At 48.8% G+C, this 15,095-nt stretch overlaps 1 protein-coding gene across 50 annotated transcripts in view; it reads right to left on the reverse strand.

The window, feature by feature from the left end:
• SORBS1 (sorbin and SH3 domain containing 1) overlaps positions 1-15,095 on the reverse strand; it is a 232,296-nt gene that overhangs the window by 92,915 nt on the left and 124,286 nt on the right. For 24 of the 50 annotated variants that reach the window (XM_058697240.1, XM_058697237.1, XM_058697244.1 and 21 more), the window contains 4 exons: positions 6,671-6,697; positions 6,443-6,555; positions 1,132-1,848; positions 130-492 (listed from right to left, as the gene is read on the reverse strand). In XM_058697240.1, coding sequence (XP_058553223.1) covers positions 130-492; positions 1,132-1,848; positions 6,443-6,555; positions 6,671-6,697 — 1,220 coding nt within the window. The remainder of the gene's footprint in view (positions 1-129; positions 493-1,131; positions 1,849-6,442; positions 6,556-6,670; positions 6,698-15,095) is intronic. The other 26 variants (XM_058697249.1, XM_058697265.1, XM_058697262.1 and 23 more) reach the window with 5 other exon arrangements.

The raw sequence follows: 15,095 nt of genomic DNA on the forward strand, positions 1-15,095 counted from the left end.
AGTCACCACACAAGCACAGTGGCGGTGGACACTTCCCTCAGAACTTAGCACTTCAGTGAGAAAGGGGTTTTTCGCTGCCAGGAGCAGACATTCAGGAAGGCTTTGAGGAGGGGGTTCCAGCAAGCTTACGGTACTTGAAACAGCTCCCGTGAGGTCAGGCTCCGAGGCTCTGTGGAGGTCCTCCGGTACCGGAGGGACCAGCGGAGGAGGTGGTGAGAAGGATGGCGGGGTCTGGCTAACGGGGGGGTGGGGGCCAGAAGCGCTGGCCGGCTGGCTGTGGTGGGGTCGCCTCTGCAGACGAGGGGGAATGAAATCATCTAGGGTCGGGAAGGTCAGAGGTGAGCCGGCAGGGGCGGTCGCCGGGCTTGGGGGGCCAAGAGGCCCCAGAGATGCTGGAGTTCTGGCAGTGCCTTCTTGCCCTCTGTCAGTATTAACCAGGTAGAGAGGGACAACTATTATCTCAGGCTGGGCTGAACTGGAGAGAGTGGCATCCTGTAGGAAATAAGGGGGTCGTTACGTAAAGGGGCACGGCAGGGAAGAAGGAATTCCATATTTAAACAGTTGAGACTGGACATGCAGTGATGTACTCTGAGAAATATTTAATCGGTGCCCGTTCTCCAGAGTACATGAGACCGTCCGTACTAGCCAGCTGGCCTCCTGACACTCCGTGACACAGAGGGAACCCCATCCAAGTTTACTCTCCATCCTTCTATTTTTGAATCCTTTTAACACTTGAGAGAGAGAGAGAGAGACAGAGACAGAGACAGAGACAGAGAACAACAGAACAGGCAGGCAGGCTGTGTTTAGCCCCCAAACTGCTTGCAGAGCCCGAGAGCTTGGGAGTCAATACAATTTCTTTGGCACCTTGTGAAAAGATATAAACATTCCATATCTCACCATGTTGTTAGTCTATGGATCCCACACTCCAGCATACTTACATATTACCAGAAAAGAGAGAGGGGGACAGAGAGGACTGTGCCGAGGTGTTTAGAGAGAAGAATTCGGGATTCAAGCTGCAGTGGTGTAGACGAGGAAAGGGAGGGGAGGGCAGCCCAGAAAACAAGGGAGCTGCTTTGCAGGAGTTTCGAAAGAGATGGTGTAGAAGACACACACACATGTCTAATTCCTTGCCTTGGCTGGATAACACGGCTGCAAAAGGTAAGGTTCTTTTCTCTTCCGGTTTTCGGGAGCAGAGGAAAGCTGGGGGCCTAGCACAGGTGGTCTCACTGCGTCCGGGAACGGAGGCCGAGTGCACAGGGAAGGACTCTCGCCCCGGACGGTGGCATCTTTACGGATGTCAAAGAATAGCTTGGGAGGGCCAGGAGGAGCAGAGGGTGGCTTTCCTGTGCCGGCCGCGTGGGAGACAAGGCTGGGAGCCTGTGCGCGAGCGCCTGCAGCTTCCAAGGGAGTGCCCGTGGCTGGGTCAGGTGCAACACAAGAGGAGCTTTGCGCTGCCACCCGGCAAATGTTATTGGATAAACAAGGTACATATAAGCTGCTGACCTTTTTATTCCCAACTGCCTTATGACGTGGGTTAGAGCTCACATTCTCACTGTAAACCGTTCTGGTGGCCACACAGTGGTGCCGGGGTTGGGAGGAAGCACTGGGGAACGTGGAACCAGGAAGCAAGGGCCCAGGACGCACCACGCCTTTGGCAACGCATCTGGCTGCCAGGGAGATGGAGACGGGCTGGGGTCGTGAGGGGCTCTGTTGGCTGGGGGTGCTGAGGGAGACGTAAGGCTTGGGTGAGCTCAGGTAGAGGGAGTCCTTGGAGGTACTGTGGATGGTGGGGGGCTGCCATGCAAAGCGGTCCCCTTTAGGGAGAGGAGGCCGAGGGGGAGAGAGAACCTTCAGCATGATTTTCAAGAGAAAGTATCAAAATGGGGAACAAAGAAAGAAAGAGGATGGGAAATGGAAAGAAGGATGACCATTAGAAATAGCATAACATGATCTGAAGAAAAACAATTCTTGACATGTCTTTAAGCAAACCCTGAGCTTAGAGTCCTTGTGATCCCTACATTTCTCCTCCGGGTAAAGTCAAGGACTAAATCATACTCACCTGGACAGGCAGGCCTGCTTCTCTTACATCTCAGCCCAGGAGCGGCCACGTGCTAAGCCACTTTGACAGCCATCCTTGGCTGACCGCACCCCTTGTTAGCCCTCCGGACTGAAGGATGCCCGAGGGCTCACGGCCAGGGCAAGAGGCCCCAGAGCCCCCACACCTTTCCTGAAAGATCTTTCTCTCCATGCCCTTAGCTCTAAAAGTTTAAGTTCACTGAAACACTCGAATGTCTTTCATTCTCTTCCCTTAGGAAATAGGGAATTGGAAGAATCGTCCTTATTTGTGTTCACAGGAGACAGATGTCTTAATTGAATCACTGAGATTTAGTGCTCAATTCCATAAGCATAACCAATTAAAGCTCACCAAGAAGAGAATGCTCAGGATTTAGAATCCACATGTGCTCTTTTCTCAGAGGAAACAATCTGATGGAACTAATTATTAGAAGGAAGACAGGCATGAGATTAAAAGCATGTAGTCTCCCATTTTTGATGCACACAGAACAAAGGGACCAGGCAATGAAGCACTTGATTTGCCTAATGAGTTGGACTGTGCCTGGTTCCTCAAATTCCGGCCCCTTCCCCACTCCCATCCAGCCCACCACCGGGCACAGACAATCCCACAGTGGGTGCCCAGCCTCACACTCCTGGCTTAAGCCCAAAGCTCTGGTTCCAGGCTGAGAGGAAGGTATAGGTCACATCTCATTCCCTTTCCCTCAGTACAGCCCCTAGCTCCTCCTTGGGTCTCAGTGGGGCAGAGGAAATGGAGTAAATCTCCAGAATGACCCTCATGTCAATGAGAACCATCTGGCAATCGGTGGAAATTAGACCATAAAATGAGGAAAGTTTATTTTCCTTGTGTTATGGATTAAATGTGTATGTCCCCCAAAGTTCATATAATGAACCCATAGCCCCAAGTGATGGTGTTTGGAAGTGGAGTGAGTAGGAGAGGAGATGGGGTTATGAAGGTGGGGTCCCCATGATGGGATCAGTGTCCTTATAAAAAGAGACTAGAGTTCACTCTTGTCCCACCAGGTAAGGACACAGCGAGAAGGTGGCTGTCTATGTGCGAGGAAGAGAGCCCTAACTAGGAACCACATCAGCTGGCACCTTGGTTTTGGACTTCCCACCCTCAAGATCTGTGAGAAATAAATGTGTTGTCTAAGACACCTGATTATGGGATTTTGTTACAGCAGCCTAAGCTAAGACACCTAGATTTTCCTCACGGGTTCCTATCTTCAAAGACAGCCCAGTACTAGAAAGCCGGAACATCATCTAAATTGCACCGGTGAAGTATAGTAAGTTTGGTCAATACTTAGCAAATGGGTTATGACCAAAAGCCGGGAGAGTGCAAGGGTGTGGGTCTATCTGGGGGTTGTTTTTTATTTTTTGTGGAGTGCAGGTAGCAAGGGGAAGGGATACTAACAAGGGTGACTAGGTAAGAAATCAAGTTTTTTGAGTCTGGATTAGAAGATCAACCCCAGAAACAGTAAGCAACTCATAACAAACTCAGTTTTCAAGCTACAGATAACCTGGATTGAGGAGAAACAATTTGGATATCCTAGGTTAACTTGATGCCTATCCTTTCCACAGGGTGCCCAAGACAGTGCCTGTGGAATGAGGCCATGTGGACCAGTCAAAAATACAAAACGAATGACCCCTCTTCAGTAGTTAGCAGGAGTAAAACCCTCCAGTTGGGACATACTTGGTTCCAGTGAACTTACACCAGAGGTTGGGGCATGTTTCAAACCGAACAATGCTCTTTACAAATAAAGCACTTGAACCATCACACACCAAAGGGACTGGGGGTGAGTGGAGCGGTGGTTGTCAGGGAGAGAAGCAAAAGCCAATTTTGACTTCAGCTCAGAGTTACTTTTACTTTGAGCTCCAGTGTCCCACATGTGATTCTTCTTGTCCAAAGATAGAAGTAGGTTTCAGTGAGTTTTTAACTTAATCTGCTTTTGGCCATATAAGGTGCCAGGGCTGCATGACATCAGGCACAAGGCTTCCCAGGGCTTTGACCTTGTAGAGAAGATGCCTCCCCAGAGTGTTGACAGTTCACCCTGAGCCAAAGGCCTTCCTGTCCCAAAGAAGGAGGGAGATAGGCATTGTCATTTTACATGGAAGGAACTACTTTCTGATTTATTGTAAACACTGTACGAACTACAGAGGCAGCTTCCATTCCTGCCTAGCTGGCTACTAATGAAATTCCCTTCATCCCTGTAGAAGGTGGGGGCAGTGAAGAAATGGAGCTGCTTGAAGAATCAGATATGTTCCTAGCTTATACAGTTCCAGAAACTGCCCATTTCCGCCCCCAGTGAAGACCACCGCGATGAAGCTGTCAGAGGGAGGGGAGCCCGGGTTCCTCGTTACGAGAGGCGAGGAGAGCAGCAGGTCCAGGACAGCAGAAAGAAAGGCAGCATCTGGGAGCACCAGAAAACAGGATTCCCCTCTGGCCCCGGGGTCTCCTGGACCCCAACTCATTCCTTATAAGCAGATGCCAGGCCTGTGGGGCTCTAAGAGCTATCTTCATCCGAAACTAAGCCGGGGCAGTTCCCAGCCCAGCCCGACTTGGTTCTGTCTAAGCCAGCATAGTACTTACAGGTCTGGCAATGGCTCTATGGACAAGAAGTCTTTCTTGCATTCAGAAAACAAATCCAAGAAATGATGTATGACCTAAAGGTTCTTGAAAGTTGGGTGGCCAATTGTACACTGAATATACAGAACAAAACCTCTGTATCAGCAATTTGCCAGGTTCTCTTTAAGACACCCCAGTTAAAAAAAAAAAAATTCTTGGAGAGTGACAAATAAGAAAATATGCTATCTGTAGGCGATATGATAGGAAATTCACCATTATGATAAAGTTCACCCTTATAAACTCCTTGAGGGCAATGTTTAACATCTTGATCTGAACACAGTGAATGCTCAGTAAAGCTGTAGTAAATAAATGTATTTAAGAGGAATTTTTATTTACTTCACGTTCCCAAAATTATCTCTTCAGAAGAACTCTCTAAGAAGCCAAAGGAAGGAGCGAGTTAGCCTTTGAACTACGTCACTGATAGGGGAGGAAGATGTGCTTCCACATTTGCCTTGAATTAATCAGCACCATCTCCTAACTCAGAGCCAGCTCTATTCACGCCTGAGACTGCAGAGACAGAAGCCTGTCTCTGAGAGACAGGCAGCGCACTCACATACCGGGGAAGGTCTCGGAAATGGAACATCGATGGCAAGTCATTTACTGGACAGCTGTGTCCTATAAGGGCATCATGAGGCACACCTGCAGCTCGGGTTCTAGCCAGTGGCCTTGCGGGCACATGGCTGTGCCTACGGGAGGCGAGCATGGCGGGAAGGTTTAGCGGGGCTGCTCAGCGACACCTCTAAGCCTGGAAAGCCAGGGTCTGCAGAGAGGAAGGAAGACGTCCTCTCTGACTTGGTTCCATTTCAGAGGCCAGTGCAACTTTATGCCCTCAGGAGCAAGAGGATCATCAGACAAGTGGGGTGGGATCCGGGGCGGCATTTGGAATGCCCAGGCTCCTGGTGAATTCTGGGAGTACCTTCGCGCAAGGCAGGCCCAGGGACGGGGACCACATGAGGAACATACTCCCACCACATTTTTTGGAACAGTACAGTGTCCTTTAAGAGAAAGGATGGCTCCATCCCATGGATGTTACTCCTCTGTAAAAAACACTCTTCACTAAACTAAACTAAAACAGGATCTATTCTTTCATCAAAATGGCAGAGTAGTGACAGGGAGGGGAAGGAAGAAAGATCAGGAAAACAACTTAGGGGAAAGACTTAAGCCAAAATGATCCGTTCTCCAAGTTGTGCAGGGCCTGGGGCAGGGGTTGGTGTGTTCTTTAGCAGATCAGCACGAGGCAGTTGAGGCTGTGCTGTTCCGGCCATTCAGACGTCCGTCTGCCTGCTCTGGGCCACTGGGTTCGGGGCTGGCCACAGCTACCCGACCGTGATCTGTAAGCCTAGAGTTGCTGGAACTCTTACAGCAAATAAATGCAATAAACACAAGAGCGTACTCTTTGATTCCAGAGTTTTTAACCCACCAGGCTCAGACTCTTCCCCCCCTTACTCAGGGCTAAATGCATTCCCTCTTTCAGAACATTTCCACATACATTTCAAACCTAGAAACATTGGGCTCACACTTCCTATCCCCTGGTATAGATCATCCTCATCCTCTGCTGTCCTTGAGCCCCAACTTTTCCCCCCTATCTCTGGTCCTTGCAGACCTTTTCCACAGTTAGCCAAAAGTGTGGCTCAGATCCCAGTCCGTTATTCAGCTGGGCAAGCAGGAAGTCATGAGCGCAGGCTAAAAGACTCAAGAACAGGTGCCACTCACCAGTCCCCACCCCACCCGTGGGCACAGGCCTACCTGGGGCTTGTCGGAAGAAAGGTTGGGATGCACACTTCTGTAGCCCTTGGCAGCAAGTGAGGAGGGCTGGGCGTTTCCATTGGCATCAGCATTGGAAGAGAGCCTCCACTCATCTGAGAGATGGGGGGAAAAAAGAAAGAAACCCCTCACTCACAGGGAACACTCCCCGGTTCCCCTCTAAGTCCCTGGTGGAAGGCAGGGGCAGAAAGAATGCAAGAGAAACCATACCTGCTGAGGGATTCTCTGAGTCCAGAACTACGTGTGGTGCAGAAAGGATGAAAACAAGAGAAAGGGGCAAACAGAAATGGTTACACTCGCAGGAAACAAGCATGTACTGCAGAGAAAGAGGAAAACCCAGCACCCCATTGCCTGACACAAAATGCCCTCAGTCACGATGGCCTAATTACCATAGGAACCCACTCTAAACCATGATGTGCTCACAGGCGCTGACCTTTGAAAACACAAGGCTCACATTCACAGTAATGAAGAAACAATTGTTCCTTGACATTCTTATTTTACAGACAAAAAGGCAACAGAACTCTCCCCTGCCCTGTCCCTAGTAACTCCCATTCCCCTTCTCCATCCCTGATGTGGGCTCTGAATGACCTCTCCTCATTAGCAGGCTGGGCTTAATTGACTCCGGAGAGGGAGAAATAGATAAGCACTTTTTCTGTGGCTACTGGCAGCGGGGCTAGGGGGAAAGCATGATTTAAGCCCAGAGGTATCTGCTGTGATAAGGACTTTTTTTTTTCCTCCTCTGCCTGCTTTCCTTCTTTCCATTTAAATGAGCCACATAAACATTTCAAAATCTAATCACCCTGAGTTTTCATCACGTGACAAGCCAACCTTGTCCCCTTGTGGCTGGCTACCACCCTGACCTCACCTCAAATCCTGGATCCACCACCGATGGGCTCTGTGACCCTGAGCAAGTTCTAAGCCTATTTTCCCATCTGAAAAGTGGGGATAATGATATGCTTGCTTCCTAAGTGTTGCTATAAGGATTAAATGACATAATGCAGGAGAAATGCTTAGCACAGTGCCTGCCAGGGCTCAGTAAATGTTTGCTAGCTATCATCATCACCTTCCGCATCACCTCGTCTCTATGCTCTGCCCTCCACCTAGCCCAGAGGTCAGAAACCTTTTTCTATCAAGGGCCAGACAGTAAATATTTTAGGGATTGCGGGCCATATGGTCTCAGTCGCAGCTATTCAACCCTGCTATCCTAGCACAAAAGTGGCCACAGATAACATGTACATGAACGAAGTGTGGATGTATTCCAAAGAACTTTTATTTGTGGACACTGAAATTTGAATTTCATAGAATTTCACATGCATATAATACTATTCCTCTTGTGCTTTCCTTTGAACCATTTTCCCATTGTACTATTTTTTGTACAAAAATAGGCATGGACCAGATGTGGCCTGCAGGCCATAGTGTGCCAACCCCCTGAACTAGCCAAACCCTTAACTTCCTTCTTCATGTCCTGCCTACTCTTTTTTTTTAATAACTTTTAAAAATTTATTTTTTGAGAGAGAGCACGAGCAGGGGAGGGGCAGGGAAGGAGATACAGAATCTGAAGCAGGCTCCAGGCCCCGAGCTGTCGGCACAGAGCCCGACGCAGGGCTTGAGCCCACGAGCTGTGAGATCATGACCTGAGCCGAAGTCAGATGCTCAACCCACTGAGCCACCCAGGCGCCCCGTGTCCTGCCTACTCTTATCTTACCCTCTAGGGGTATAAAGAGGGACTAATACAGCAGCTGTCACAACCCAAGCCCCACCTCAAGGACTAGAGGTGGGCTTTCCAGATGTCAAGTTGAGATTTACCAGTGTTACTGAACACCATCTAAGGGCCAGACACCGTTAGTCACTTTTGTCCTATCTAGTACTTCATTTAGCGTACACGGCAAGTCTGTGAGGTGGGTGATCACTCTACTTCACGGACGAGGATAAGAGAGGCCAGCTTGCCCCACATCACACAGCTTGGAAATGCAAAGCAGCCAGCCTGGGTATCCCGAAGCTAGTGCAGCACTCTGCCCACCACCCACAGCCACCAACCCCCCTCCCCCCTCCAACCACCTACATTCCAGGGAGGAGGTGGGAGAAAAGGTGTGGGAACAAAAGGCAAAGCATCAGGTATAGGTTTCGAATGGTTTGCCCCCCTGCACAGCAGTTCAACTGCAGTAGAATCACCCGCGTGCTTGTTAGCACAGACTGGAGGGCCCGACCCCCAGCGCTTCTGACTCAGTGGATGGGAGGTGAAGCCTTACATTTCTACCATGTTTCCCACGTGATGCTGAGGCTGCCGGTCCACAGTCCATACTTTGAAAACCACTATACAAGGAACATTTGAAACACATCGTTTTTCTGGAAAACTGTTTCCCATTAACTGTTAACTATTTTGTACCCATTTTTGCCTTCTTTTCCCCTCTAAAATAGAGGGTTTTTTAAGTTTATTATTGAGAGACAGAGAGAAAGAGAATGGGGAAGGGGCAGAGAGAGAGGGAGAGAATCCTAAGCAGGCTCCAACCTCAGCATGGAGCCTGATGCAGGGCTTGAGCTCATGAACTGTAGATATGACCTGAACCAAAATGCTTAACGGACTGAGCCACCCAGGGGCCCCCCAAACAGAGGTTTTTATAACGTTTCTGTCATGTATTCTTTTAGTGGGTTGCTGGGTACATTTCTGCTACTCCCTTATGCATAATTTACAGGTATTTGTCTTCTCTTCCCAACCACATAGCTGGGGAATTTATAGGATTTGAGTTTTATGCATATTATTGCAATGTACTGGCTTCTGTGACCAAGGGCAGGCTGCCAATCATTCTGAACTTTCTTTTTCTCGTCTATCAAATAGGATCCTTACTCCATGGACACCACAGGGTTGCTGAAGATCCAGAGATCAGGCATATGAAGGATCCTAAAAGTGACCATTTTTAACACTCACTGTTGCATCCATCCAGATTCCTGGCCCAGAGATTTATTTGCACATGGCAGGCCCTCAAGCACGAAGTAACACAATATGATAATGGTTCCCCCCAACCCTGTATCCATCAACTTATACTGTCCCACCTTCCTAAGTTATTTCTAGCCCACCTTTGTCGAGCCATTCTGTCAAATGTATTAGATTTACACATACACTGAATATCAATAGGTTCTGAGTGAGGGGCTATCTGATGAAGGACGTGAGCTTTCTACACGGACATGGGGGCACATTACTTTGCCTGCTCTTTTGTTCTTGGTTGAGTTGCTTCTATTCAGGTGACACTGACAAGCAGATGCGTCATGGACAGCGGAGATGAGTCTGTCCCTCCAAAGCACTAGTCGTAAGGGGACTATCATTTTGGCATCCGACTGTCTAGCTGGAGTCCTTGCTAACTGCACATCCCACAGCACAGGACAGCCTCATCTGTGAAATGAAGTATTATCTACCTCTTTTGAGTCATGAGGACTTAATGGAAATACCTGGCAGAAAGTATGTGCTTATTAGTAAAATTGGAATCCAAAACTAAGGGAAAAAAGTTTCCCCACACATAGAAATGAGAGTTGTTGACATCTGCCATCTGATAAACAGCTCTGAGAAGGTAATATCCATGGAAATCAACCCACTTTTTCTTCTCATTTCAAGTCACAAAAACTGTTCCCCTCACCTTGCCCCAGAAAAGGCAATTTCCAGGACCTCTCTAGGCATTCCTCTCTTCCTCACTAAAGGAAGGCTGAATTTCCAATGTATGTCATCCTCTGTTACCTAGTCTTCTGAACCTTGAAGGTCGGCACCAGCCCACAGCCATTTGTATCCAAGTGCGGCAGGTGAAATTTTATATACATAACCATCAATTATTAGCTCGTGGTTGAGGAGACTGTCAAAATGCTTCTTTCGATAAATGTTACCTCAGAGCCCCTGAGGGGGGAGGAGGGCTTAGGAAAGTTGGATTCTAGGTAGGTTTTGCAGCCCTGCTGAGACCGAGCCTTTCCAGGAGAAGTACAATTTATTTTGTCTTATCTTTTCCTCTGTTTTTTATACATGATCTTTGCTGGCCTGTGGCCACAGCCTCTTGATATTTTCTTTTATCTCATTCTGTGCTAATTTCATTTTGGTCTGCTCTGAAGCTGTTCTGCTGATCAGTTCTTAGGATCTCAGGATAACTTTTACCAAGTCAGATTCGATGTATTCTAGGAGGGTATCCCAAGAATTGTTACCAGTGGATCTAATAGTGTTCCAAATCTCATTTATGTTTATTTCTTTATTCCAGCTGTGTGGTAAATAATTTAACCTTACCCAGAAAGAGATCTGGCCTTTGCCATCTGCCTTCTGGGAATTAATCTCTGAACCCATAATGTCATCCCAATGGGAGTGTCTTTGTGCCAGATCAATAATGTGATTCAGCGTGGGGACTTTGAGCCATCAAGAGCTCACCCTCAGGCTGGAGAGTGAGACTGGCCACATGAGCAGTGGATAAAAACTCTGGGCACAACAGCTCAGGAGAACTTCCAGATTGACAGTTCCCTGAACATACTGTCACACCTCAATCCACACTCTGAACTGCAATTTTCCAAATGTCTTTTAGAAACTTCTTTCTAGAGGTCCTGTCCTTGCCCAATTAACAAAACGTAGGGGTTGAACTGAATTTTGGCTTGTGGGTCAGAACACGGGGATTGATGGTCTTTAGGCTACATCAGACAGGAACTAATGCATCCTGACTCCCCAGGAGAGGTCAACAAAAGTCTCTGTGCTTGGTTCTTCCCTAGAGCTCACTTTGGACTTCTTCTCTTGGCTGATATTAATCTGTATCCTCTCCCTGTAATCCACCATAACTGTGAGTATATGAGTATAACAGCTTTCGATGAGTTGAGTCCTAGCAAAATATGAAACCTGAGGGTACTTTTTGGAATCCCTTCAATGAGTATTTCGTGTCAGAAATCACGGTGTTCTCTGGTGGAGTCTTTTCCTTCCAACTTCTTTGTTTGGCCCTAATTCTTGTACAGGCATTCATAAAAGAGGACTCTAACTCACATTAATGGTCTTTAGCAGTCTTTAACCGCTTCCATGTCAATTTTCTCATGATATCTTTTTGCTACTGCCACTTCTGGAGCACAAACACAAGAGTCAAACCAGAGGAAATGAGTTGATTTACGCCCAAAGCTAATGTGGCAGTCAAGAATCAGGCAGGAAAGACTGGAGGCAACCGGCACAGAATTAACAAAATGTAGGGGTTGAACTGGATTTTGGCTTGTGGGTCAGAACATAGGGATTGATGGCCTTCTGGCTACACCAGACAGGAAGCTTGGTATCACACTCACCAGTTCATCAGGCTCCCTGTCTCTTCTGGAGTAACACTCTGACCTGGGGACACAGGTGTAGATCCCCTGAACCAACCAGGTCAATACCCAGACCTGGCCAGGCAACGATGGCCAGGCAAGGAAGCAGGGATAAGGTAATACCTCTCCCAGAGTCAGGGAGTCGGCACTAAAATTATTGCAGTTCTTTCTAATAGGTTCTGATCCAAAAACCTAGGTCCACATTCATAGATTAGGAGGCTGGTCAGGAAGCCACGGTTGACAATCCAGAGTCGAGCTACCTCTTGAGGACAGGAGTCTGGAGGGTGGGTTTAAACCGGGCAACTCCTAGGACTCTACCACCCTCCACCTCAAACAGCACCTCCATCCTCCCAATCTTGGATGCACACGGCTCCTAAACCCACACTCTGAACTCCAAGTTTCCAAATATCTTTTAGAAACTCCTTCCTAGAGGTCCTGCCCTTTCCCCAAAACTTAGTATGTGAAACTATGGAATTCAGCATCCCTTTCTCTCCCTTCATAAAGCCACTGCTTCCATGAGCACCTCAGCCATCCTCCTAGTCAACCAGGGGAGGCACTTCCTTCTCAGCAGGTTCACATCTCCAAGCTCCTCAAACACACTGTACCAAGCCCTGCCACTTCACTCTTCCACATGCACTTTCCCCCTGGCCCTGGTTCTTCATTCCCGCTGCCCTCAAGGCCACCAACTGCAATTACTGGAAGGCTGTGACAGGCCTCCGGATGTGCATAACTAGGATGGCTGTCATCAAAGAGCACCTGCTGTGTGCCTGGCTCATGCTAGATCTTGGTGTGAAAGAGCTCACTGAATCCCAGCAACTCTACTCAGGCCATCCCCATTTTATAGATGAGGAAACTGAAGCTCGCCAAGGCTGAATGAGTCGCCCACATCACAAAGACGGTAAGTGGCAGAGCTGAGCCTCAACAGAGGGCTGTGTCACTGCAGAACTAGACCAGGTCTCACAGGATGAGGGAGCTGAAGCAAGGACTGGAAACAGGAGCCACCTCTGAAATGCGGGTGTCAAAGGGTCACGTAAGGAAAGAAACCAGGACACAGGTGCTGGGCAGTAGCACGAGACTGGAGCTTCCAGGCTTGGCAAATGATCAGCAACTTGTAGATATACAGGGATGGAAGGAGGTGGTGAAGCCAGGGAGCGGGCAGAGAAAGGCAGACAGAGCAGCTGGGGCACAGATGCTGGCCCTGGTGATAAGGGAGGGAGCTGGACGCTACTGGACATCAGCTATCTGTGAAGGCACTGCGAGCAGGAAGCATGCCCTGTCGTTGGCAAGAGACACTCGCTGCTTCATATGTGCGCTGCTGGTCTGGGCTGAACGTGGCTGCCTGCAGATGGTGCAGAAAACGGTTTGCCTGAGGCTTGTCGAGGCCCATGGACTCCCAGGCCCTGTGACAGGACTAGAGGCCGCTGCGGGGTAGGCAGGTCATCAGCCAGAGGCCCAAGCGGAGGGAGCAGGCAGGGATGAGGGGAGGGCCGAGGAGCCGCCTGGACAAAGCCAGTCAAGAGTCTGCAGTATGCTGGTCCGTGAGCAGTACAGTAAGAGGAAAGGTCTCCAGCTGGGAGGTCCCATCCTCGGAGTCACATCCTTTTTGAACCTCACCCCAGTGTTAACTCATCCCAGCCTCTTTGGTACTTACGCTTCCCTTTACTCAAACCCAGCTTCTTCCTTCCACCCCAAACTGCCCTGATGTGTAATCTCGAATCTGACCTCAGTGAATGGGATTCTGTTTGTGTCAGGTTAATCCCCAAACTTCCCAAGGTCATAGAGCATTTTGGAGCTAGGAAGCTTGGCAAGCAGCTTGCACAGGTCCCTCATACTTTACATGGTCTTCAAAGGTGTGGCTTCCCCAGTCGGAAAGCGCAGAAGTGGACTAGCGGCCCACGCCAGACTCCTCTGTTGCAGCAAAAGGACTTCTGTCCTCACCTAACGCACCTAGAATTACTCTCCTTTTCCTTCCCTTCTCCCTATTTCTCGCCACAATTCCCAGTGACTACTTAGTGCCTGGCACACAGATGATGCTAACTAAATGTCTGTTGGCTTGGAGCCAATGAACTCCACTTACCAGGAGGAAAATAATCTACTAAAACTGATTTTTACCTTGGAAGTGTGCACGACTGGGCTATCCCCTAATTCTTCAATGTATTTGCGTTTTCAAACAAGATCTTTTTTCACCCAAGTGCGTTGCCAGAATTCGTAGGATATAGAATTATTTGGAGACTAGAGAGCTTCTTAAAGTACTCAAATCACTGCACGGCACTGTAAGCCCAAGCGCAAGACTACTGGGTGAAAGAGTAGCAGGCGTTCTATGTTAGTGCCACTCTATAACCACCAGGGGGAGCTCAAGGACCCTCTCCTCCTCCCATTCGCTCTACCTTTTACCACCAGAGAAAGGGCCCTGGGCTTGATAAGGTCATTTTATTGGGCCATGAGCTGTAGGTATGGTCTTTTTCTTTAAATTATCCCTTAGGATTGTCTCTTCCTCAAACATCCTTGGGAGCTAGATCTTCCCAGTTAGGCCTGGAGAGGCTGGATTAAGCTAGCCTTAGGAAGGAATTATTTTGCCTTCATTGCTTGGCCCTACCTTTTCAGGTATGGGTTCAGGAATATGAGGCCAAGAAGCTTCTTTCAACCAATAGTGCTGGCAGCCACTTATGCCTGCCCTGAGACCAGGGAAAAAGAAGCCCTCCACAGGGAGGCAACATTATGAGAACAGGGTTTGTGCTCAAACCCTAGCCTGGCCTAGTCCTTGGGCATCTGCCTTGGCGCTGGTTATAGGTGGCTGGGACAGGAAGTCAGTTTCCTGGGCATGACCCGGGATGCTGGGCACCAACCATCCCCATGCTACAGAATTCCATCTCATCACAACACACTGCTCCCCACTGCACCAAAAAGTTTGTGTGTCCCACTTCCTTTTGTCTCCAGTCCCAAGGAAGTGGACATTATCCTAATTCCTTTACTCCCTTCATTCCCATCCAGAAAGGAAGAAATCCCCTTTCCCTACAGCAGGAGCTTTCAAATGTGGTCCTTAGGGCAGCAGCAGCAGCATGACCGGGAACTTGTCAGAAATGTAAACCCTCCAACCCCACCTGAAACCTACAAGCGGGAATCATAAATCCTAAAGCTCTGGCCTGGGACGCAGCACCTTGTCATTTTACTCCAGTGATTCTGATGCAGCTCCAATGTGAGAACCAGTGCCATGTGGAGGGCAGGGGGCCACAAAGCCAGCTGTCCCTGTGAAACCTCAGTGTTTCTCAGTGCCCAGAACACTTTGTGGGATGGGGGAGGTGAGTGGGGAGGGGCCCTCTGGAGCACCCTCTCTAGA

The sequence above is a fragment of the Neofelis nebulosa genome, chromosome 13, assembly GCF_028018385.1.
Source record: "Neofelis nebulosa isolate mNeoNeb1 chromosome 13, mNeoNeb1.pri, whole genome shotgun sequence".
Taxonomy (NCBI): domain Eukaryota; kingdom Metazoa; phylum Chordata; class Mammalia; order Carnivora; family Felidae; genus Neofelis; species Neofelis nebulosa.